Source organism: Sciurus vulgaris, assembly GCF_902686455.1.
Source record: "Sciurus vulgaris genome assembly, chromosome: 15".
Classification (NCBI taxonomy): domain Eukaryota; kingdom Metazoa; phylum Chordata; class Mammalia; order Rodentia; family Sciuridae; genus Sciurus; species Sciurus vulgaris.
In genome coordinates, this window is record NC_136476.1 from 89,866,837 (window position 1) to 89,892,066 (window position 25,230).

Below are 25,230 nucleotides of genomic sequence, written 5' to 3' on the forward strand. Positions count from 1 at the left end.
CCCCAGGCCAACTGGAGCAGGCGGGATGGAGGCCTCAGGTCATGCCACCTACCCCGCAGCTTCCTCACAGGGAGGGACTGCCCTGTCCCAGGCCTCAGGCTCCAAGCTCGGGGCTCACCTGGGCCAGCCTCCTATTGCCTGGCGGGGGAGCCTCCTGCACCGTGGGCAGCACCCAACCCTGTCTGACTCTGGTCACGGCCAGGCTTGCAGGAGCAGGTCTGGAGGCCTCAGTCCCAGCCGCCCAAGGTCCCTTCAGGAGGCTGTGATGGCGGGGAGGGTCCTGGTCTGCAGCAGTTCTGCACCCCCACCCCCCAGTCCTCACGTGGCTGGTGTCCACAGCTCCAGGGCCCTGCGGCTGGGAAGGGCCTTGAGTGCCACTGGCCTGAGCTCACGCTGGGCAGGCCCAGGCTGGGCTCAGACCCGACCCCCATCCTCAGGAGCTATTTCCCTGCACAAGGCCTCCATGGCAAAACCAGGCAGAGAACTGGCCACCAGCTCTCAGCTGGCAGCCTGGGCCCCGCCTGCCACTGCTGCCCGGAAGCCCTGGGCAGGCCCTGCTGCTCTGCAGGCCACTGTCCCCTCCTCTGTCAAGTCCTTTGAGGGAGGCCATCATGGCCTGGGCCGGAGGAGCCCAGTGCTGCTGCAGTCTCATGACCCACCAGGCCCTGATGGCTCAGTCCCAGAGCTACCCCCAGGTGACCCCTGCCACCCACACAGCCTTCCAGGGAGTCCAGCAGAGACTAGGGTGGACCTCACGTCCCCATTCTCCTGCAGGCCAGCTGGGCCTCGACTGGGCCTTGGGCCTGTGTGGGTCAGGGGTGAGTGGTGTCCCCAGGGTCCTGCCCCAGGTGCTGGCCCAGGATCGAGGCAGGCTGCATGCTTCTCCTTGCAGGTAAAGAGCGGGCAGTGACTGGGATCTCGGGGCAGGGAGGATGGGACAGCTGAACGGAGCCCAGTGCCCACGCGGGTGGCAGACAGAGTGGAGAGCTGGCTTGGTCTCGGGGAAATCCATGCAAGAACACAGTAGTCCTGAAGAGGGCGCAGTGGCCTGTGTGTCCCCCATGTCCGATTCCTTCCTTGTCCCACAGGGTGCATGGTGTCTGAGCCCTTGCTCCACCCACTGTGTGTGCACATGCGCACACTCAAATGTGAAGGTGGGCTTTTCCATGGAGGTCCTGAAAGGGGGAAGTGACTCAGCTCACTTCACATCACAAACCCAGTTAAATTCCAGGTGGATTTGTGACTTAAGTGTAACCAAGGAGTCCCCAGCAGGAGCGCACAGCTATGGCAGGCAAAGAAGGTGAAAAGGGAAATGGAGAAGCTGCACAGGACTGCCCGGCTCACCTGTGCAGGTCGTGCACTGCACAAGTCCAGAGGGAGTCAACACTGACTATGAGTGCAGCCATCCCCTCAGAACCAGCAGGATCACTTTGCTGGCCTTTGACCCTGCCACGCCCCTGTAACACAAAGGCTTCAACCCAGGAGTCCTGAGTAGAGGCCCGTGGGCCCCACCCTGCTGCCTCTGCTGAGACGTGACAGGCAAGGTCCAGGAGCTCTGTTGTCACCCTGCCTGCCCCACCCCACCCAAACACGCAGTGGAGGCCCTGAGTCACGTTCAGGGCAGGTGTGGCCTCCTCCAGAGCTGAGCACTGTAGCTCCAGCCCACTGGAGCTCCTCCTGGGGAGCAGCCTCCCTGTCCCCTCTCTGCCCCAAGCCACCTCTGCAGTCCCAGGTGGGGTCTCCAGGCTTCTCAGAGGAGAGCAGGACTCAAGGGTGGGCTGTGGTCAGATAGCGTGGCACACAGCTCTTTTATATATATTTTAGTTGTATTTGGACACCTTTATTTTCATGTGGTCTAAGGATGGAACCCAGGGCCTCCAGGCTGAGCCCCAGCCCCAGCCCGGCCAGAGGTCTTCAGCATAAACACGTCCCGGGCAATGTTAGAGGCCTATGGCTGCATTTTTAAGTCACTGTTTACCTGAAATTCAAATCTCACCAGGTGTCCAGTGTTTTATCTTCCCCTTCCCCAGACTGGTCCCCCACCCCTACCCTGGATTTGCCAAGGCCTCTGGAAGGCTGGGCAGCACTGCCCTCTGGTGGACAGGCCAAGGGCTGCCTGCACAGTGAGGTCCCAGCCTTCCTGCAGTCTCCAGGCTCCTCTGGCCAGCCCTGGGCACCTGGGGCATGACCCATCAGCAGCCTGTCCTCAGCCGGGTGACCCTGTGGACTTCAGGTGGGGTCTGGGCTTCTGTTGGTGCCTACCTGGTGGCCAGCAGGGCTGACCTGAGATGAAGCGGGCAGGTGGGTGCAGCACCAGTGGCTCTGCCTACGGAAGAAGCTGCTCGGGTTCCCCCGAGGGTCCTGGTGCAGTGGGTGGGGTGGGCGCTGCAGGGGTGGCTGCTGCCCTCCACCCTCAGGGCATCGCTCAGCACTCACAGGTCCTCACCCAGCTGCCCACCAGCTACAGTCGGCCCACCCGCAAGGGCTCAGAGCTCCTGGCCAGTGGGCCCACTGCCATACTGCACGGGGTCAGCCCAGAGCCGTGTTGGTCCCCAAGTCCACACACAGAGGGGCAGAGGAAGCTGCTTCCCAGGGCCAGCCCGGAGGCTGCCCAGAGCCGAGGATGCCCTCAGCTGCCAGTGAGTCAGCTCTGGAGGCCCTCCATCCCAGGCCCTGGCGTGCGGAGTCCACTCCGCCCCTCTGCCCTCAGCCCGCATTAGAAATCCTTGACCCAGCTTTCCCAGTGCCCACCCCCACCAGCTTTGGGGCAGCTTTGGGGCAGCTTTGGGGCAGCTCTGGGGCCAGGAAGCTGGGCCGGGGCTGGGCCCTGGCCTTCACAGGCTCCTTCCTCCACATACTGAACGTCACACACATCACTGCTGTGCTGTGGGGTAGCACGCACCCCACCACGAGCCCCGGCCCCGCCCTGCCTAGTCTCTGTTCTGCGACATGGTCTTGCGAAGGGCCTCACTAAATTGCTGAGGTTGGCCTCAACTCCTCACCTCCTGTCTCAGGCAGAAGATGGAGACAATCTTCAACCGTAAGTCTTTTCAGATTTTAAAGAGGTGGTGCAAGGGCCAGGGTTCCATCCCCAGCACTAGAGGCAGAGGCGAAGACTTTTCTGAGAGCCCTGTAAAGTCTCCTTGGCCATGCACCAGGCCGCTGGGCCTAGCAGACCCTGGGCCGGGCACAGCCACCTTCATCAAGGCCAGCTCGACCTTGCCCACCACAGGTGTGGCCTGGCAGGTTGTGCACCCCTACTCCTGGGTGACCCGATGGGCAGGGAGCTTTCCCCAGGTACTCCAGGACCCCCTGGCCCTAGCCCAGGACCCCGTGGGAGCCCCATGCCTGGCCATGGAGTTTGGTAAAGACACCTCCTCCCCACAGTGGACAGGGTGCTGCAGCAGTGGTGACCCCCTCAGGCACTTCCCTGGACACTGGGGCAGACGGGGTGCCTGCAGGCCAGGGGTGGCGCCACGCCACCCGCAGGTTGGCCCAGCCCCGTCGCCATCCCCCCACAGCATGGGGGCCCAGGAATCCACACGCCTGCTTTCTGCCCTTCCGAACACCTTGAGAGCAGGCAATGGCAGCGGGGCCTGGCCGGCTCCCTCCATGGAGCTGTACACATGTCCCTCCTCAAGGCCAAGGGGCATTTCTCTGGATGGACAGACCACAGAACTCTGTCCAGCACTCGAAGGCTGATGGACATACACTGCATTCTACAAGGAGCCTCAGGACTCGGCTGGAGGAAAGGAGGCCCAGGAGGCCACCCCTCTCCCCACCCTGGGCCCCAGGCGCTGCCCCAGGCCTGCCTGCCCCTCCCTCTTACTGGGTCCTGTGAAGCAAGCTCCCCGCAGGCGAGGAAACACAACTGTGATCCAGAAGTTCCGCATACTTTTCCAGGCCCCTCACTCCCAAACTTCTGGGCTACCTGTAAACCGTGAAGTCACCTGTAAATCCGTCACTTCTGATGGTCACCTGTGCACTGTTCGACAGCCCACCGAGGAGAGGTTAAGCAGAGATGCAACATGGCAAGAAACCTGTGACGCAGGGGACTTCCAGCGTGTCTACTGACCAGACGGGAGGCTCCTGAATCCGCCGACACCCCAAACACCCTCCCACACTCACCCCTCACCAAGTCTCCTTTAAGAGGAGCCGGGACGCCCTCAGCCCACGTTCTCCCCAAAGCACACACGCGCTCCCAGATGAACCTTGCCTGTCCGACTGGCGGAGCTGGAATTCCCAGGTAAGCCGAGGGCTCTGCTGGTCCTGAGTTCAGTTTCCCTCTCCAGGAATTCCTGGACCTCTTCTGAGGCCCTATCTGCTCCCGTGGGGTGGGGCTGAGGACCAGCTCGGTGGTAGAGTGCTGACCTAGCAGGTGCAAGGTCCTGGGTTCTGTCCCCAGCCCCTGAAGAATCACAAAATCCCAGCCCAGCTCGAGGATCTTAACTGTGACTCGAGTACGTCCTAAGAGCCCAGGAAGGAGGCTGCCTTGCAGGTGGAAGACTGACGAAAGCAAAACAGAGAAGTTCCTAAGAGTGGGAAGCGGCCTGCCTGGGAAACTTGGCTATTGTCTATCTCGGTTTCCTAGAGGGCAGGTACACTGCTCAGTCTCCCTCTGGGTGGTAGAGCTTTGGCCTGGGTGACCCCATCTTGGTCTTTAGTCGGGTCTGCTGTGGCCCAGTGCGTGAGCACGGTCCAAAACAGTGGCCTTCCCACCTTTGACTTTAACACAGGAACAACAACTATGATCATCAGGTACTGGGGACTGAGCCCAGGTGCTCTACCACTGCGCTACACCCCAGCCTCCATCACTTTTTATTTTGAGACAAGGTCTCCCCAAGTGGCCCTGGCTGGCCTTGAACTTGCAGCGCTCCTGCCTCAGCCACCCGCGTGGTGGGCAGTGCACCCCGCGCTGGGCTTCCATCACCCAGGAAGGCACTGAGCTCTTCCTGAGGCCCCTCCTCATGGCCGCCTCTAGATTGTCACCTCCCGATGCCATCCTGTGAGGAGTTAGGGCTCCAGTATGTGAATTTGGGGGACAAAATTCATCCCTGGCAAGGCTGTTTCCCACTTTTACCTTTATAGCAAGAGCAGGGACAGCCAGCCACAGGCTGAACAGACAGAGTGAGCTGGACACCTGGGAAAGTCCGGGGAAGACACACTGGGTCTGCCACTGGTCCCCACAACCCAGCACCAGGATGCTTGGTTTCTTCGAACAACTTGCCTCTGCCTCATGGCTGTCTTCCAGCAGCGCCCGTCAAGCTGGGTCTCAGGACTGGAGTCCGGGGCACAGTGCTGGTGCAGCCCAGGACCCTGCACCCTGGGCCCCAGCACCTTCGGGGCACAGGGGCAGGACCAAGCTGCTGGCGGTTCCTTCCCGCCCCTGAGGCCGCCTTTTCAATGATAAGCCAATGCCTGATCACTTGAACCCACAAGGCTGCATCAGTGTATCAGAGAAGCTGAGCCCGAGTCCCTCCAGCCCCAGCCCACACCCCAGGCCCCAGCCCCATGCTAACAGCAGGCAGGCAGGTGAGCATCTGCCAACACACACTTTAAATCTCAAAAATGGCATCCCACGTCACTGGGGCACAGCTTATTTTGCAGCAGTGGTGAGTTGAACCCCTAAAAGATATGTCACTCGGAAATAGGGTCTTCATGCCCAGAACCAGAGGTAAAGTCCTGGAGAGGAGATCACCCTAGATATGGAGCTGGGCTCCGGCCAACAACAGCGTCCTGAGAAGGGGAGAGAGGCCAAAGGCGCAGCGCAGCGGCCAGCAGAGGGTGGAGAGATGTGGCCACAACCAAGGGACGCGAGGTGGCAGGACACCCCCCTGCGGGAGCATGGCCCTGCCCACGCCTGGATCTCCGGCTTCTGGGCGTTTGCAAAGCCCCTTTTGCCAAATAGGCCCCGTTCTCAGATTCTGGGGTTCAGGACATGGACTTGTCCTCCGGGAGGGGCGTTCACACAGTCCAGCCAGTGGTGATGAGGGTCCCATCCTGCAGCAGGGCACAACCGCTGAACCACGCTGGGCACGCCGCTCCTGCCAGGACTGCCACCCGGGGCCAGCCTCCAAGCCGGCCCTTAGTTCCTTCTGGGGACCCGGGGACACTGCCAATGAGAGCGGAGGCCTCTGAGACTTCCGAGGTGCTCCCTGTGCCCTTTCAGTCACTGGCTTTCCCGCAGGCAATGTTTTTTAGAGTAGTATTCCATTCTCATTTCAGGCGGAACTGGGGCCAACGCGCACAGCATTTAGATGACCATGCAGTCACTGTAGCTGCCACAACTCACCTGTGGGGCAGCTCAGGTGACTCCCAGGAGACAAGTTCGCCTGCACACAACAGCCCGCCATGCTGGGGTCCTCCAGGGGTCGTGGCATCCACCAGCCGCTCTGCAGCTAGACTGGAGGGTGTGGGCGGTGCGGGAAGCGGGCCCAGGGCTGGTGCAGAGAACTCCTGTTGCTAACACTGCTTCATCCTTCCGTGAAGCGGCCCTGGGGGGTGGGGGGGAGTAGCAGCCCATCTTAGGGAAGGAGACTGAGGTCCATCTGCTGAAGTCTACTCAGACGTAAATAGGTGCAGCAGAGATGTGTGTGTGTATATGGTGTGCATACACATGCAAATGTCAGTTCCAACTGATAAAGTCAACCGTTTCTCAAAGAAAATCTCTAAGACAAACGGTGTGGCTCTAAAACAGTCCACTCTGGACTTGGCTTCTCCGGTCTAGGAGACCTGCTGGGCTGGGGCAGGCCTGGGCCCGGCTGTGGAGGATGGTGCGGCGGTTCCCCCGAGCTCAGAGGCAGGCCTGCTCGGGGTGCATGCCTGTGATCCCAGCATTATGGTTTGGATCCGGAAAGTTCCCCAGAAAGCTCACATGTTGGAAGCATGGTCCCCAGTGTAGTGAGGGTTAGGCGTAGGGCTTTGAGCAGCCACGAGAGCTATAACCGCCTCAGGAAATCCATTTGATGAATGGATATTTTTTTTTTTTATTTTTTTTAGTTGTTAGTGGACCTTTATTTTATCCATTTATTTATATGCAGTGCTGAGAATTGAACCCAGTGCCTCACATGTGCCAGGCAAACGCTCTACCACTGAGCCCCAGCCCCAGTCCCATGGATTGATACCTTGAATAGACTCACTGGGAGGTGACTGTAGGCAGGTGGGGCCTGGCTGGAGGAGGTGGGTCACTGGCAACTGTATCTTGTACGCTGTGTCTCTCTCTCTCTGATCACCGGCTGCCAGGTCCCAAGCTGCCTTCCTCTACCACGCCCTTCCGCCATGATGGTGGGCCTCACCTCAGGTCCAGAGTAATGGAGTCCGTCAACCGCGGACTGAACCCTGAAATCAGAAGCCCAAAATATACTTTTCTTCCTCTAAGTTGTTCTTGTCAGGCATTTTGGTCAGTGACAAAAAGCTGATTAACACACCCAGTGACTCAGGAGTCCAAGGTAGGAGGTTGGCAAGTTCCAGGCCAGCCTGGGCAACTTAGCAAGACCCTGTCTCAAAGTGGAAAAATTAAAAAAGGGCTGGGGCTGTTGCTCAGTAGTAAAGTGCCCTCAAGTTCAATCACCTAAATAAATAAATAAACAAACAAATATAGAATCACTGTCAAATCCAGCAATTCCAACCTGAGATATGAACTAAAAAGAACTGAATTCTCAGACAGATACACAAACATCCATGTTTACAACAGTTGAAAGGTGGAAGCAAACCGAGTGCCGTGGAAGGATGGGTGGATAGGCAAATGGCTTTAACACAGTGGAGTGCTGTTCCCCTTAAGAGGCAAGGGTTGTGGTGGCAGGGTGTGTGCAGCACACCCATCATCCCAGTACCTCAGGAGGCTGAGGCAGGAAGATCGCAAATTTGAGGCCAGACTCAGAAATTGAGTGAGGCCCTAAGAAACTTAATGAGACTCTGTCTCAATGTTAAAAATAAAAAGGGCTGGGGATGTGGCTCAATGGTCGAGCACCCCTGGGTTCAATCCCCAGTGCTGCAAAAAAGAAATAAACTGGTCAGGGGAGGTGCTACATGCCTGCAGCAACCGCAGAGGCTGAGGTAGGAGCGTGGCAAGTTCAAGGCCAGTCTGGGCAACTCAGCGAGACCCTGTCTCAAAATGAACTTGAATAAGGGCTGAGGTTGCAGCTCAGTAGCACAGTGCTTGCCTAACGTGTGAGACCCCAGGTCCAACCCCAGCACTACAAAAAAAAAAGGGGGAAAAAAATAGCACATTGTGCGACCTGCTGCTACCTGGATGACCCTGAGGACAGCGCACTCCAAGAAGCAAAAGTGAGAGGACAAAGGCCGCGGGACTCCACGTCCACGAGGTCCCCAGAGTCACCAAATCCAGACTCACAGAGGTGGAGTGGTGGGTGTGGGGGGCGGGGCAGGGGCTAGAAAGCACTTATGGGAGGAGAGAGTGTGGTGGGTGGACGGCAGTGCTGGCCAATGCCACAGCACAGTGGACCTGGAAAGAGCAAAGATGGAAGGGTCATGTGATATTTACTTTGCTGAAGTAGGAAAAAAAGAAAAGGCTGTGTTGATCTGCATTTGATGATTTTCCCACATAGTTATTGTAAGCAGCACTCATCAATCAATGCCACAAGGAGAGAAAACGCATTGGAAGCCACAGGGCACCTGCATGGACTCAGAGTGCTTCCCAACGCCAGCTGCCATGGGAAGTGGTGACCGGGCAGCAGACAGGCCTGGCGGACACCTCAGCCCATGGCCAGCACGGCCTCACGGCCTCACCATAGCAGCCGGCTCCCCAGCACAGGCCCCTGCACCATGCTCCAAGGACCCTCTGCCCTGACTGCCCACCAGAACCAAGGCCATCTGCTCACTGCTTGAAAGTCAATTTTGGGAGATGAGAACTGATGAGAAGGAAATGAGATCATTCAAGGGCCAAGCCCTGAGAAAATGGGGGGAGGGCTAGCATCCCCCCAAAAAGCCATCCCAGGGAACTGCCATATGAGAAAGGGCATACCTAGGGAGGGAAGGGAGGTGCAGGGCAAGGGCAGGAGGATTAAGTGCTGGGCAGGGATTCTCTTTCTTTTCCTGACAGTAACATAGCAATTGACCTTGACCTCCTGGGGCTAGTTTCTGTGATTTTTTTCTTGTGGTTCTGGGGGTTGAACCCAGGAGTATTCTACTACTGAGCTACATTGTTGCTGTTGTTTTTGAGACATGGTCTTTGCTAAATTGCCCAGGCTGGCCTCAAACTTGCTATCCTCCTGCCTCAGTCTCCTGCAGCTTGGATTACAGATATGGCCACCATGCCTCTGTTAGTTCCTATAATTCTTTAGACAAACATATTACTTTCCTACAAGTTAAACCTCACAGTAACTCACATGCTTTGGGCTAACTGGTACACAGAAGAGAATAAGTCAGATGTTATCTGAATGTCACCAGATGTTCTGAGTTCTGTAGACCGAAAGAAAAACTATGTAGCTATTAATATCTCAATCATTTAGATGCCACTTTTCTTTAGAATTTAGAGTGCAGGGCAAAGGGAGGGGAAGCAGCTCTGCTAGGACAGCTTGCGAAGGAGTGGTCACTGTTACACAGTCTCATCCTAACAAGGGGCAAACCCACATGGAAGGACACTCTGCAGGACAGCTAGACTGTGAGCTTCAAGGATGTCAAGGTCATGTGACATTAATAAAGACCATGGTGCTGGGGGTGCAGCTCATGGGTGGAACGTGTGCTTGTACGCACAAGGATCTGACCCCTGGCACCATGAGTAAACAGACTTATATTCAGGAGACACTGTTAAATAAAGATGACAGGCCACTGTTTTGGCCTGGGCTCCTGCACTGGGCTGCAACAGACCAGACCGAAAAATCCAAATGGAGTCACTTGGGTCAGAGGTCCATGCACGCAACCAGAGGAAACTAAGCTGTTTATCTGACCTGAGAAATCAAATCTGGGGACACAACCAAATTTCCAAGACAGTCCATTTTCCTTCTGTCTGATAATGGAGCTCCCTGTTTTGGGGTATTCCCACTACTACAAAAAAGTATCCTGAAATAACCCTAATTGACTAATGGGTTAGTTTTCTACTGTCCTATTCCCTGTCCCTCCCTCAAGGAGAGCAGCTTTGAGACAAGCAGGCCGCTCTGGTTTGGTTCTGCTTTCTTCAGCCTTTCTCTGTCTATAAAACCAACTCTTGGGCTGGGCTGGGGCTCAGCACTCGCCTAGCATGTGTGAGGCACTGGGTTGAATCCTCAGCACCGCATAAAAAGTAAATAAATAAAATAAAGGTATTGTGTCCATCCACAATGTAAAACTAAAAAATAAAAATAAAAAGCAACTCTCACAATGGACTCACAAAGCACTCGCTTCCTCAAGGAGTGCTGCCTGGCCCTATACTGCGAATGAAGACAGTCAGGACCCTTCAACTAAATTCGTTGTAATCTGCCTTTCGACGACGATTTGCAAAGCACAGCTATGGGTGGGAACCTCAGCAAATCATGAGCGAGCACACGTGCCAGGACGCCTGAGGAGGAAAGACTTTTGTACTGGGGACGGAACCGGGGCCTCACACACGTTAGATAAGTACTCCGCCTCTGAGCTACACCCCTAGTCCTTTTCAAATTTCATTTTGCAACAGGGTCTGGCAAAATTACTGCCCAAGCTGGCCTAGCACTCGTCATCCTCCTTAGCCTCCAGAGGATGGTCTTTGCTAAATTGCCCGGGCTGGCCTCAAACTTGCTATCCTCTTGCCTCAGCCTTCTGCAGCTAAAAATTTAAACCTACAATACCAAGTGGGGATAAGGACGCGGTGCAGCCTGGGGGAGGTATCTGGGCAGCTGCCTGTGAAGTCGAACAAACCCTTCAGGGCCCAGCCAGCAACATCCTCCTGGGTCAGTCACTGGAAGTGAAAACGCAGAAGTTTGCCGCAACCCCCGCCTAATTCCCCAACCGACCCAAACACCCTCCAGAGGGTGAGATGTGCGTGTACCTTGGGCCACGGAGCAGCACTCAGAAAGGGCTGACTCCAGGGCAGTCACCGAGACCTCGAGGCAGAGCGCTGCCATTCCACGTCCGTGGGGCCGGGAGACTGCAGCGCCGCCAGGGGCTGGGCGCGCGCCTGCGGAAGGGGATGCTCAGGACCTGAAAGCGGCGGGGGCCGCACGGCGGCCTCTGCAAACAGCGAAGGACCGCGCGTAAAAACGGAGCCTTTCACCGACTGTGCAGCAATTCCTGAACACGTGGGGGAGACGCGCAAGCGCTGCCCACCGCCTGGGCAGGTCCTCTGCGCGGCACCTGTCCGCCACGCCCCACCCCGAGCCGGCCAGACCTGGGTCCGGCGAGCGGCGGCGCGGGAGCAGGAGACCGAGGCAGCGCGCGCCGCCGCGCCCTCCCGCGCGCCCCCCTCCCCGCCTCCCTCCGGCGCGCCCCGCCCCCGCCCCCGCCCCGCCCCCGCCCCGCCCCCGCCCCGCGCGTCCGCCCCGCCCCCGCCCCCGCCCCGCGCGTCCGCCCCGCCCGCCCTCCCCCGGGCGCGCGCCGCGGTCCGCCGTCAGGAAGGCGCGCGCCCTCGCCTTTAACGCGGGCTGGGGGCGCGCGGCCCGCATGGCGAGCGAGCAGTGGCCGTGGCGGGCCGGGCCGGGCCGGGGCTGAGGCCGAGCCGAGCCGCGGGGCCCGCGCAGCCCCGGCCGGCGCCCATCATGAGGCGGCTGCGGCGCCTGGCGCACCTGGTGCTCCTCTGTCCCTTCTCCAAGGGCTTGCAGGTAAGCGGCCGGCCTGGCCGCGGGAGCGCGACGTCCGGCCCCGCCGGCCGCGCGCGGGGACGGCGGGGAACGGGCGGGGGGAGGGGCTTGGCGAGGCCCGGGTGGGCGAGGGGCGCCGGGGCGGCGAGCGGGGGCGCGGGCGCCGCGGGTGCTCCCCGGGGCCTAGGGCCGCAAGTCCTTCCCTTTTTTCGCCACTTAAAAAATAAGATTTGTTTTTCTGCTCTACCAGACTTGGGACACGTAGGGACGCCCCAGGAAGGACGTCCCTTCCCCGCTAGGCCATCTCAACAGCCGGCCAGAATCAGGGCCCGGGTCCCGACCCCCTGTGACCTTGGACAAGCCACCGTTCCCTCCAGAGTCTGGCTCCCGGCTGTCGGGGAGGCCCAGGCCGCTGGGCCCTTCTCCCTTCTGCTTTGGGAAGATCTGGGTCAGGTCCTCATCCATTGCACATCATCTGGGCCCTGCTTCTGGCCTCCAACCCCCACCACCTCCAGGTCCCAGCACCTGTAGGAAAGAGCCATCCCTGGTCAGACCTTAAAATACCCCCCAGGCCTCCAGGGCAGTCCTGGGTCAGGGCTGGAGGGACCTGACAGCCTTAGAACTGTGGTGGGGGCTGAGCCAAGAGGTGGGGTGCACATCCGCCTGGGCCCTGAGGGTCGCAATTGGCTCCCAGGGACAGGAAAGGGCTTTGGCCAGATCTGGGTTGGTCTGGCTCAAGGGGAGAACCCTGGTCTGACCCCACCCCACCCTTCCAGTAGTTGGACATGCACCCAGCCTCAGTTTCCCCTCCTGTGAAACACCCTTCTAGGATGGTGGTGACAGACCGCCAGCACATGGGTTAGGCTTGCTGGGTTGGGGTCGTTGTGTCATTACTGTCTCTGGAATGATCCTCCCTATCCTCCAAGTGGCCCTACCAGGAGCTAGACCTTCCTGCCCCTGCAAAGCCCTATCCCAGACCCCCAGGGTGGGGGTGGATGTCCTCAGGACTCAAGCTTGCCCCTCCCCGGCCCCAGGAGCCTGGGTGGGCTGGGGTGCTCTACTTGGGGTTCACTAAAGAGTGAGATCTTCTCTGTGCCTGGAACCTGCAGGAGGCAGGACAACCCTGGGGAGGAGCCCGTGTAGGAGCTGGCTAGGTAGGGATGGCCTCCATGGGGTGGGACCCTCCTGCAAAGGCCTGGAGCCCTGGTGGAGTCTGGCTAGGGCTGGGGTGGGCCTGGTAGGCAGTCTGTAGTGCTCTGTCACTTTGTCCAACTTGGGTCTGCCCCTGCGTCTTGCACAGGATTGGCCAAGGCCTATCCTCCTTCTGACTGTCCCCCTAGGGCCCCAGCCCATCTAGAGACCTCTGTACTCAGCACTGCTGGGACTGATTACCAGCCAGAAGTCCTCTGACCTGACCAGCCTCAGCAGTGTGTGTGCATGCGCGCACACACACGCACACACACACATCTTTCTGCTTTCCTGTTGTGGACAGACCTGACGGAAACAAATGCAGGGCCTGAGTAGAGTAGCTGTGGTGCAGAAGCCCAGCCTAGTTGAGGACTAGCATCTCCTCTGCACAGGCCCCCAGGCTTTGCTGCTTTCCACTGGCCACTGAGGCTCTGCATGCTTGACAGCCCAAGTGTCCTCTGCTGCAAGTCCTCCAATGCGTTGATGCCAGGGAAGCAGGAGGGGCTCCCACCTTCCCTGGAAGAACCATAGAAATGACCCCAGCAGCCTGGCAGGGCCTGTTCTCAGCAAGGAGCTGGTGGCCCTATTTCATGGGGGAGCCTCCTGCCCAGCCTGGAGCTAACCAGAGGGTCCTGGCAGGCTGTGGGAGGTGCTCTTTGCCAGTAGGGGCCTCCTCTGGGGTGGGTGATCCCTGAGCTTGGCCCTCCTGCCCTCTGCCTGGGCCAGGTCCTGTGGCTGATCCCCTTTCCCCCAGCTTCTGGCCAGAGTGGCTGATCCCTTGCGTGGGACAAGCTGCCTGCTAATCCAGCGTCTCCCACAAGGGCTATGATTTGCCAGGTTGGTGGGGTGGGGGAAAAGGGAGGTGATCTCCAGCTGCCCCAGGCTATCACCCTTGGAAATCCTGCTTGGAGCCTGGGTGGGAGTCAGTGCCCAAGAACCCTGACCAGGAACCCAGGACCCCCTCACTGTGCTCCTGCCTGCTAGCTGGGGAAACTAAGGCAAGGGGCCGAGGATGACCTGGAGCCCTTCACAAAAGCCCAGGCCCCAGGCCTCCAGGCCCACCCCAAGCCTCCAGGCCACCCCAGGCCTCCAGACTCACCCCAGAGCTCCAGGCCCACCCCAGGCCTCCAGACCCACTCCAGAGCTCTAGGCCAGAGCGTGGTCCTGGGATCGGGCTGCCTCCCCCTCTGCACATTTGTGGTGTATACACATGGCATGAAGCAAGCCGACTCAGTCCTTCCAAGGGTGCACCGTCCACCTTGCAGGGAGCCTTAGCCCACCCTGCCTAGGGCGAGGGGTCTGTGTGACAGCCATGCATTGCTGTTCATTATCCTCCCTGGACACGTGTGACCTCCCAGGGTGTGGCTGGGTCCTGTCCTGGGGTCCTGTCCTCCACGCCCAGCTCTCCCGCTGGTCCTAACTCTCCCTGGCCTGCCCTACATTGGGAAGCACCTAGGGTTGGTGAACAACCCCTCTTGGCAGTCACCAGAGTGTGGAGGTGAGAATATCACGATGTGGGAGACAGGAGGGAGTCCTTTAAAGGTATCTTCACCAGCAAAAAGAATCGGCGCCTGTGTTCTTTTCATTTTGAAATTTATTTTTACTTGCCCACAAGGGGGTCCCCAACTGAAGAACCTGGTGTGCCCAACACAGGGGCAGCCAAGGGGGCAGCTGGGAACACCCTGGTGGGGGTGGTTTGTGAAGCTGCAGGGGTGGGTGTGGGCCGTGTCGGTGGGTCTGGAGGCCAGGAAAGGACTGAAAGGGTCCAGAACCCCTAATTTGGGGTCCATGCAGGACCTTGGGTGTGGCACTTGCTCACGCTGCCTCCCTGCAGGGCCGGCTGCCAGGCATCAGGGTCAAGTACGTCCTGCTGGTCTGGCTGGGCATCTTCGCGGGCAGCTGGATGGTGTACCTGCACTACTCATCCTATTCTGAGCTCTGCCGTGGCCATGTCTGCCAGGTGGTGATCGTAAGTGTCAGCAGACCTCAGTGTTTCCAGGGCGTGGGCCCCTTGGAGACTTGGCGGGAGGCTGGTGTCTGAGGTGGGCTCTGCAGGGAGGGAGCGGACAGATGTCGGAGCTGCCAAGGTAAGCCTGGCAGCCGGGGCATTTGGCTGGGATGGACCAAAGGGGTGGACATCTCAGCAGGGAGGTTGGATGGGCTGCAGGGCGGGGTCTTCTCACACGCACAGGAGCATGTGCCCCTGACTCTACTCCTCTGGTGCACAGCTGGCAAGGTGAAATGGCCCCATGGTGGAGCCCTGCTCTCCTGAAGCCTGTCCCGGGTGTGGCCCCCTTCCTCCACCTGCTACCCTGCAGGGACCGTGCCAGGCTCTCGGCCTGCAGGTGCTGAACACTGGAGCCCCACCCTGGCCCATTCTGCAGATGGGGAAACTGAGGCTGGGAGGTGCGGGGACTTGCCCAGGGACCTGAGGAAGGCTGAACACACATGCCTGTGCAACACCCCCAACCAGGTGAAGTGCGGGGAAGGTGCCTAAGGCAGAGGGGGCAGGGTTTTCTCAGAGACCCTAGAGCCCCAGCCCAACCCGGTGCGTGTGGCCAGCAGGTCCCTTCCCTAACCTTAATCTAACCCGACTGCTGTGTGCTGAGGGGCAGAGCAGCCTCCTGGGTCTGCAGCTCTGTGGAGTTCAGACCAGACCCGTGAGGGCGTGCCCACAGGTGGTGGCATGGGCGCACACCTGGTTTTCTGTCCGGATAAGAGCATTGCATGCAGCCACAGGACCAGGGCTCACGTGGCTGAATCCCCTGCCCTGGGTTGGCTCAGCCCCACTTCATCCGCCCTTGGATGGCGGAATCCAGCATCTCCCTCCCGCCTTTCCTCCAGGCCTGGCTCTCACAGGCACTGGGCTCCATGGCAACCAGTGATGTACATCCAGGAATTCACCCCACGCCACAACAGCCGGCACCCCGCCCTGGGCTTTGAGGGGTTGCTAGACCTATCCAGCCTGTAGGGGGTAGGGCTGGTTTGGTTGCACTGAGAGGGCCTCCCTGGGCCACTGGCTACTGTGGTGGCTGGGATGGATCCAGGCTGGCAGGAAGGACAGGGTGGGCAGTAGTGGTGGGACTCCAGCGTGCTGTTCTGAGCTAATGGTGGCAAACAGCCCTGAGGATGGCCATCAACTGGAGCAGCAAGGAGCTGAGTGTCCCCCCAGGGTGGCCGTGGAGTGGGATGAGCCTTGCTCCGTGCTGCATTTGGGGCAGGACAGTGACACCAGGGCCTCACTGTGGGGCCTGCTGTCCTGCATCAGCCCACAGGGAGGGTCCCTGGGATGGAAAGAGACCTAGACCTGGAGGAAATGGACACCTGCTTCTGAGGCTGGGAGCCCCACCTGGGGTAGCTCCTGGTTCTTGCAGGAATGGTTTGTTTAAAGGAGGTGTCAGGGCCAAGCAAGGTGGCCACACCTGTAATCCCAGCAGTTGAGGAGGCTGGGGCAGGAGGATTGCAAGTTTGAAGCCAGCCCAGCAACTTAGCAAGAGCCTGTCTCAAAATAACTAATAGGAAATTTAAAAGGGCCGCAGTGTATGTAGCTCAGTGGTATCCCTAGCGTAAATAAGTAAATAAATAGCTGATTTTTAAAAATTCAAGGGAGCAGCAGCCGTCCAAGGTGAGAGGCCTTTGAGCTTCTGGCAGCCTTGGATTGGGCTGTCTGGGCCTGGAGCTCTACTTCCAGTGTCTGGCAGCAGCCTCGCTGTGTCCCTGTCACAGGAGCTAGACAGGTCAGAGGATAACTGCTCGCAGCACAGGCGTGTGCCTGCCCTGGGACCCGAGTGCTGCCTGTGGGAGTGACTGGCAGCTTTCAAAGTGTAGCGTGTGCAAGGCCCACCCTGCGGCCAGGGATCGTGCAGACCAAGGGCCAGCAGAGCCTGGGCTCTGGACCGGGATGAGGACCCACTCTGAGAATAGTACCTTGGCTGAAGAAGCGGGATCCAGGAGTCCTGGGGCAGACTGGTAGTTGTGATGGGGTCCCTCCCTACAGTGGGTGCCTGCAGGAGTGGGCGTGGCTGGGCCAGGGGCCCCTGGGGTGTCAGCCAGGGTGGGGCTACCAGGCCACCCCGGCACCTCTCTCTTCAGTGTGACCAGTACCGCAAGGGCATCATCTCAGGCTCCATCTGCCGGGACCTGTGCGAGCTGCACAAGGTGGAGTGGAGGACCTGCCTGTCCTCGGCCCCTGGCCAGCAGGTACGCCTGTGGGAGGGCTGGGGGCCCAGGCTGCCCTACGTAGTGCAGAACAGGTGTCGGCATGGAGGGTTGCTGTGGCCCCGTCCAGGTGTACAGCGGACTCTGGCAGGACAAGGAGGTGACCATCAAGTGTGGCATCGAGGAGGCCCTCAGCTCCAAGGCCAGATCCGAGGTGGCCCCCCGGCGGGAGCTGGTGCTGTTTGACAAGCCCACTCGGGGCACCTCCATCAAGGAATTCCGAGAGATGACCCTCAGCTTCCTCAAGGTCAGTGGGCTCTCTGGTGGCCACTGGGCTGTGCTCTGGCATCCACAGCGGGCACGCCACAGTGGGCCCTGTGGCAAACCTCGCACCCCACCCCTGGGCAGGAGGCAGGCTGGGGAGGGGCCTTTCCAGTGGCAGTGGGGCAGGGGCTCAGGTAGTGGAGGACAGTTTGTGCAGCGTGGCAGGAGCGGGGCAACCGCCTGTCAGGTGCCACTGCATCCCCAGGTCCAGAGGAGCCGGCCAGGGCCTGCGGGCTGCCAGCCCAGAGCCCCGCATGGAGTGCCCTCTGGCCCTAGATGACGTGGTCTCCCCTCCTTTGGTCCCAAATGCCAGGCGAACCTGGGAGATCTGCCCTCCCTGCCAGCCCTCGTGGGCCAGGTGCTCCTCCTGGCCGACTTCAACAAGGACAGCAGGGTGTCCCTGGCGGAGGCCAAGTCTGTGTGGGCCCTGCTGCAGCGCAACGAGTTCCTGCTGCTGCTGTCCCTGCAGGAGAAGGAGCACGCCTCGCGGCTGCTGGGCTGCTGCGGGGACCTCTACCTCACCGAGGGCGCCCCCCGCGGCTCCTGGCCCGGAGCTGCGCTGCCGCCGCTCCTGCGCCCACTGCTGCCGCCCGCGCTGCACAGGGCCCTGCAGCAGTGGTTCGGACCTGCGTGGCCCTGGCGAGCCAAGATCGCCATCGGCCTGCTGGAGTTCGTGGAGGAGCTGTTCCACGGCGCCTACGGGACCTTCTACATGTGCGAGACCACCCTGGCCAACGTGGGCTACACCGCCACCTACGACTTCAAGATGGCCGACCTGCAGCAGGTGGCGCCTGAGGCCACAGTGCGCCGCTTCCTGCAGGGCCGCCGCTGCGAGCAGAGCGCTGACTGCACCTATGGGCGCGACTGCAGGGCACCCTGTGACCAGCTTATGAGGCAGTGCAAGGGGGACCTCATCCAGCCCAACCTGGCCAAGGTGTGCGAGCTACTGCGGGACTACCTGCTGCCCGGCGCACCTGCCGACCTCCGGGAGGAGCTGGGCAAGCAGCTACGTACCTGTACCACGCTGAGCGGGCTGGCCAGCCAGGTGGAAGCCCACCACTCCCTGGTGCTCAGCCACCTCAAGACCCTGCTCTGGAAGAAGATCTCCAACACCAAGTACTCCTAGCACGGGCCCAGCAGAAGCCACAGCCCTCGGCCCTGCAGGGCCCCTGGACGCCTACTGTAAAACTTTCCCCTGCTCCTGGGGACACTGGACTCCAGCAACCCAGACAGAAGAGCCTCTGCTCCACAGGAAAGGCCAGAGGACTGGCCTCCATCCACTTGCTCCTCCGAATAAACGGCTCTTACGTGATGCCTGCCTGTGTGGAGTCGGGCTCCCACCAGTGCCCCAGGAGGGCACACTGCCCCTCAGACCCAGGACTGGGGGTCCCCATTGCTGGACACGAGGCTGCCAGTTCTTGGGCTGACACGCACTTTCCAGTTATGGGGAGGCAGCCCTCAGGGGTCAAAATGTCCGTTCTAGAGCTCTTGCTGACCCTGCCTCAGAACGTCTAGGCCCTGAACAGGTGTCAGGGCAGTCAATGATGTGAAGGTCAGGTCCACAGCAGCACTTTTCACCTTGTTCTTTGTGGTGTTGGGAGCAAGCCCAGGGCTAGCATGCCAGGCAAGGGCTCTGCCACTGAGCCACGCCGCCAGCCTGTTCACCCCTGGTTACAAATCAGCCAGTGGGCAGCCTACGAAGAGTGTTCCAGTGAGAAGTAGATTTGTACAGTGTTGACAAGAACCTGAACACCCCCTCAAAGCCAGCTGTCCCACTAGTGCAGTCCAGGGCCTTGAAGGATCCTAGGTAACCATGAAGTACAAACTCGTTAGAGCGGCCAAGTGACGCAGCAGCACTGTGGTCCCAGCCTGGCACCAGTTCCCAACACCAGGGGTACCCAGCGACTCTGCCATGGGGATCTGCAGGAAGGGTCCTAGCAGGTCCCACACCCTCCCGCCCCGGGCCCTGCTCAGACTGACTCCCCAAGCAAAGCACGTGAGGCAAGACTTTTAATGCACTTTAACACCTTTTGCTTAAAACTTCAGCCATAAATCCTCATGTTCTTGGTGCTAACACTTGAACCTTAACCTACAAACAAAGGTGACTTCTCCCAGCCCCCAGCAGAGGAAGGTGGTCTCAGCAAGTCCCCAGGCAAGGACGGAGTTGGGTGATGGCCCTCCATGAGGCACACAAGGCGAGGCCAGGCGACATCCTTCTTGGCCCCTCTGGATCTGAAAAGTGAACAGGACAGACAGGGTTGCTAGGGCATCAGTCTCGAGTCCCTGAAATCTGTTTGTCCTGGGGACTGAACCCAGGGGCACTCTACCAGAGCCCCCTTTGTGATTTTGGGACAGGGTATCACCAAGTTGCCAGGGTGGCCTGGCACTGTGATCCTCCTGCCCTTGCTGCATGTCTCAAGTATCCTCACAGCATGGGCTCAGGACATGGGTGGGCGGTTCCCATCAGCTCCCTGGTTGTCGGTCCTTTCTCTATAGACCTTCCAGGAAGGAGCCAGGGAAGACCCTTCCTGGTTCACCCGGTTGTGCCAGAGCCTGCCACACTGCCAGGTGACAGACTCCCTTGTCCCTCATGCCCAGTCCCACTTTACAAATGAAACTAAAAACCAAAATCCAGGGGGCTGGGGATGTAGCTCAGTGACACAGTGCTGGTTGAGCATACAAGGCCCTGGGGTCAGTCCCCAGCACCCCAAAAACCTACGTTTAGTGTCCTGTTAGGATTCTCAGCAACAACCCAACCTTATGCAGTGGCTGCTGCCAGGCCTGTGACGTCACCCCTTCAGGGCAAACCAGGTGGTCACTTCCAAAGCAAAAACCCAGTGCCTCCTGGCTGGTTCTAAGAAATGTCAGGCTATAAACCATTCTTAGTGCTCATGGTTCCTGAACACTGAGCGTAGAAATAGCCACTTGCTCTTTGCCCTGGTGTCACAGGTACAGCAGAACAGCCCCACCTGTGGTGCTGGCAGGTCCAGGACAGCACCTGCAGGGCAGCTGCTCACACCTCCAGAGGGTTCAGCCCATCCTTCCTCTTACCTCAACAGGGCTGCAGAAGCTGGCTGGTTGTCCTGGCCAGTGGGCACGCTGAGTGGGTTCAGTGGCCTCCCTGCATTGAATAACAAAGCTCAAGGGGAGGGCACACCCCCATCCCAGGGGATCCGCTCAAGACCCCAGGACAGCTGCAGCTGGTATGAAACCTCGTGTGGGGTTTCTCCCTATATGTGTGGCTGCGGACCCACCTCTGTACCCAGTCCATGTGCTTGGTGGCAGCTTTCCTGCATGTCCTAATTGCCAACACTACTACTACTCTACTTTGGGGCCATTAAGTAAAATGAGGATCACTTCAACACTGTACTGCCACAATGACAGTTCAGACTACCCATCAGGCTACCATGACTGACAGGTGTAGGTGGCATCCAGGCTGGAGATGCTGGGCAAGGCCAAGTCATGCCCAGGGCGGGGTTACTAGGCTTCAGCCTGCTACTCAGCAGCATGCAGCTTAAACTTATGAACTGTTTACTCCTGGGAACTTAATATTTGAGCTGTGGTTAACCAGAGCTGATGGGGGACCAGTATCATAAAGCTGGCTACTTCATCACTGTTAACCAAACTTCCCTGGTCCTGACAAGAGGGTTAGTGAGGACTGTCTACCAACTACTGCACTTAATTCTTCCTATAGCTAGCCACCCCGCCAGTCAGACTAAAGATCGTAAGCACCCAGCCTGCCTCTTCAGTGCTGGAGGAACCTGGAGACTTCTGCACCTACACAGCACCCTCTCCCAGGGCCCCCTGATCCCAAGTGCACAAAACAGGAGAAGGGGGTGCAGCCGGCGCACTGGGATTTACAGTTGCTGCCTCACATTCGGGAGACGCTGCTGGCCCCTGGGGCCGGGCGTCTGGTTTCAGTCCTGTCTGTCTCCCCAAGGAGTCTTGCTGCACAGTCCAGTGCAGGAGGAAGTGGCAGAGGTGGTCCGAAAACAATCCCAAGTACCTCAGACGGCTGGGTGGTGCCATTCCACACTCTAGGACTTTTGTGGTGGGCAACACTAATTTCCAAGGACCTTGTAAAGGCTGCCACGTTTTACGGCTTTCAACAGCGGACAGGGTGGACACCTCCTGCTGTGGAGGGCTGTCCGGTGTTGGGCTACTAATCATTCAAACGTTCACGGCGAGAACACTGAGCGTAGACGTAGCCCGCTTCTCTCTGCCGCCACGGACGCAAATGCGACACAGCAGCCACACCTGCAACGCCTCCAGGGGCAGTGCCGCCGGCGCTCCACCGGGACGGCTCAGCGCGCTCCCACTCGCCCAGCGCCCGGCCTCTCCTCGCGGTGGGCGAAGCCCTAAATCGAACGAGGGCCCTCCAGTGGCCACAGGCGCCGCACAGGCCTAGGGCACCCAGGCTCCAAGGCGGAGCGGCTCCGGCCGCAGGGCTCTCCGCCAGAGCGACCCGGTCTCCCTGCCTACCCTGGAGCCCGTGGCGGCTGAGGCTCCAACACTGCGGGGCCGTGTGCAACGGGGCGGAACGCAGGCTGCAGTCCACGGCAGACACGCGGGGCCGGGGCCACGTGCGGAGCGTCAGCATCCGCCCGAACGTCCCGGGCTCGTTTCAGGCTGGTTGCGCAGAGAACGTGCGTCTGGAAAGCCGTCCTTGCGGAGGAGCTTTGTGGCTCCTCCGTTAGCAGACAGCAGCTCTCCTCTGGCGTCCCTTCTGCCTAGAAGAGGAGCCTGGGGTCCCATACCTGGCCCGGAGACGGCCTCTCCTAGGAGGCCGCGCCCGCACCACCAGACGCCCCGCCGCTGCGCTCGCGCTCTACAGGTCGCGCCATCGCGCGCGCGTCGAAGAGGCCCAGGCCCAGCTGCCCGCCGCCGAAAGAACGCACAGGCGGGCGCCGCGTCCTTTATACGGGCGCCTACGGTGGCCCGCGAGGGACCGCGGCCCCGGCGCCGCAGCGCCCTCTAGCGTCCGGCCTCCCGGCCTCCCCGCCCTGGGCGAGGCCTGGCGCTGGCACTCGAGGCGCCCAGGCGGGCCCAGGCCCGGCCGAGGCTTCCCTGCAGGAACTCGGCCGGTGTCCACAGAGACCGGGGTCCACTCCGTGCTTTTAATACGAACCTTGGTGCTTTAAATACGAACCTTGCTGCTCGACCGCAGTGGCTTTTTTTTTTTTTTGGTACCAGGGATTTAACCCAAGGGCTCTTTGCCACTGAGCCACATCCAGAATCTCATTAAGTTGCTCAGGGCCTGGCAGAGTTGCCGAGGCTAGTCTTGAACTTGCCATCCTCCTGCCTCAGCCTTCTGAGCTGCTAGGATTACAGGTGTGTGTCACCGCCCCAGGCCTGCTGTGGCTTATTTTGAAACCACTTTTTTCCCCCTTCTACTTTTTTGTCCCCCTCCTGCGCTCCCTAACTGTGGGGAAACAAGACTGACATTCTCCAGGCTCCAGGCTAAGCTATCATGTCCTTCACAGTCACAAGAATAGAGAAACACCAGGCCTGGGGACCGAAAAAGGGCTCTCTCAGGACCCCTGATGGACACTAATTCACCACATCTACCGACCCTATATCCGGATCCCAGACCTTGCGTTCCTCTTTTAAAAGTTCCGCCCTGGGCTGGGGCTGTAGCTCAGTGGTAGAGTGCTTGCCTAGCACCTGTGAGGCACCGGGTTCAATCCTCAGCACCACATATAAATAAATAAATAAAATAAAGGTATTGTGTCCATCTACAACTAAAAATTAAAAAAAAAGTTCCACCCCTTCCCCACGACAGGGGGAATCACAGCCTCTGGGACAGCAGTTGGGACTCCTCTGCGAGTAAATCAATAAAACGCTTTCCTTGAAACCTTATCCTGGTCATGACTTGGCAGTGGAGACAAGGCCTGAGCTTTCAGTATCACACTGGGATTCCCCAGGGCTCTCTGACTGGCCAGCCTGCCAGGGACACAGGTGGTGACACTCTGCTTTCTTCTTCACTTGGAGGCTGCTGAGGCAGGTCAGGAAGGTTCCACCGTGAGCCCACTTGTCTCTGATGCACTCTGGCAACTGTAACTCCAGGCACTTGGTGGTCTCTGACAGGAGTGCCGGCCATCACCAGCCCGGGCTCCAGGAGCAGGACCAGGAGCCACGTGGTGCACCTGCCCTTTTCTGTATTTTATTTAGAGACAGGGTCTCACTGAGCTGCTTAGGCCCTTAGTAAATTGCTGAGGCTGGCTTTGAACTTGTGATCCTCCTGCCTCAACCTTCCCAGTCACTGAGATTACAGGTGTGTGCCACCATACCCAGCAGTAATCTGTTTTACCCAACCTCAATTAAAAGTTAATCTCATCTAACCAGGTGGTAGCACACACCTGTGATCCCAGCAACTCAGGAGGCTAAGGCAGGAGGATCACACATTTGAGGCCAGCCTTAGTAATTTAGCAAGGCCCTAAGCAATTTGGTAAGACCATGTCTCAAAATAGAAAATAAAATGGGCTGGGGATATAGCTCAATAGTAAAGTGCCCCTGGGTTCAATCCCCAGTACCCACCCCAAAAAGTTAATCTCATCTAAAAGAATTCTTCCTCTTAACATCTAGACTGATGTTTTGGTGTTTGACCAGATCTGTGGGTACCAGGGCCCCACCATCTAAACACATGATTTCAGCACTCCTAATGTTCCAGGGTCCTGGCCTTGGATTTGGGAAACCCGGCGACCTGCAGATGGTGTGCTTACGTCCCCACCTGCCTGAGTCCCTGCAGCGGGTGAGCCTGTCCTCTGTGGGCCACAGAGTCCCAAGGAACACCTGCATCCCCTCTCTCCCTGGCACCCTTGGCACTTCTTCCCCTGAAGCCACACCAGCTGCCACACAAGAGCATCAGTGTGTTATGCCCAGCGGCTCGAGACCCCACAAAGACCACCAGAGACCACGATCAATGCAAGCAACAAAGAGTCATTTATTGGCAAGCTCGAGCCTGGTCCTCTGCGCACACGGTAACCCGGTGATGCTAAGAGGCCCCGAGCCTTTGTTCATCAGGCCTATTTATAATGAAAGGCGAAAAGTTTTACAGTGTTCTTTTTAATTGGCTGACATAAAATTATATATATGATGTTATTTTAAGTTCTGAGTCTCCGAGAGGAGTGTTATCATTATCTTTTAAGTTTGCCTTGGCACCGGCAAGGTCAGCTGCCTGGCCTTTACGGATAAGAGGTGAAGATTCTTTGCAGCTTTTATGAGGGGTTTGAGGGCAATTAGGGAAGAGGCTTTTGTTTACACAGGTGCCCCAGGGAAGACTGGCCCCCCACCATGGGGACAGAACCCGTCCACAGCGGGAGCCAAGTGCCCGCCCAGGGCCTGCTCACCCATGGCACCTGCTGGCTTTCCTCCTCCACCTCTCTTTCCCACAGCCTCACTTGGGCTTCCTGAGATTGTCCATAGCAAATGACTTGTCCCCAAGTCCTCATCCTCTTTCGGACCCAACTCCGCTCCACACTGGCTGGGGGACTTGAGCATGTCATCCCCACCCTCTGGACTTGCGTGTCCTCAGCTGTAAATTGGGGGCAAAATGCCAATTCGCGAAGACATCAGAGGAGGCACATGAGGCAGGTGAAGATTCCAATCCTGTGAAGAGACAGAGGTTCCTGAAGTCCAGCGAGCAAGGTGGGCGGCCTCTCCAAACCACATGCAAAGTCACTGAGAAGGGGCTCCAGATAGGACCCCTCGCAATCGAAGAAGAGGTGGTGGACAAAGACAAACGGAGGTTCCCAGGAGAGACTCGAGTCTCACCACTGAAGAGCCCCAGGAAGCCTCATGGGGCCCTGGAAGATGGTGATGGCATCCTGCGACGTGTTGGGAAGGGCAGTTC

The 25,230-nt window shown here is 58.9% G+C and overlaps 1 protein-coding gene and 1 long non-coding RNA gene across 3 annotated transcripts; one reads left to right on the plus strand and one right to left on the minus strand.

Annotated features, from left to right (window-relative positions):
- Window positions 1–11,485: 11,485 nt before the first annotated feature.
- On the plus strand, window positions 11,486–18,690 carry DIPK1B (divergent protein kinase domain 1B). 2 transcript variants are annotated; one of them, XM_079112977.1, is made up of 5 exons: window positions 11,486–11,729; window positions 14,731–14,865; window positions 16,989–17,096; window positions 17,185–17,361; window positions 17,692–18,690. In XM_079112977.1, the coding sequence occupies exons 1-5, from the start codon at window positions 11,667–11,669 to the stop codon at window positions 18,502–18,504; spliced, it is 1,296 nt and encodes a 431-aa protein (XP_078969103.1). In that variant the 5' UTR covers window positions 11,486–11,666; the 3' UTR covers window positions 18,505–18,690. The 2 variants fall into 2 exon arrangements, with proteins under 2 accessions (XP_078969103.1, XP_078969104.1); XM_079112978.1 differs by having other exon boundaries at window positions 17,848–18,690.
- Window positions 18,691–19,375: 685 nt separating this feature from the next.
- Window positions 19,376–21,515, minus strand: LOC306645327. The gene is made up of 2 exons (XR_013759603.1): window positions 20,430–21,515; window positions 19,376–19,610 (listed from the first exon to the last, which is right to left on the minus strand). It is a non-coding gene; the product is annotated as an uncharacterized lncRNA (long non-coding RNA).
- Window positions 21,516–25,230: the final 3,715 nt, after the last annotated feature.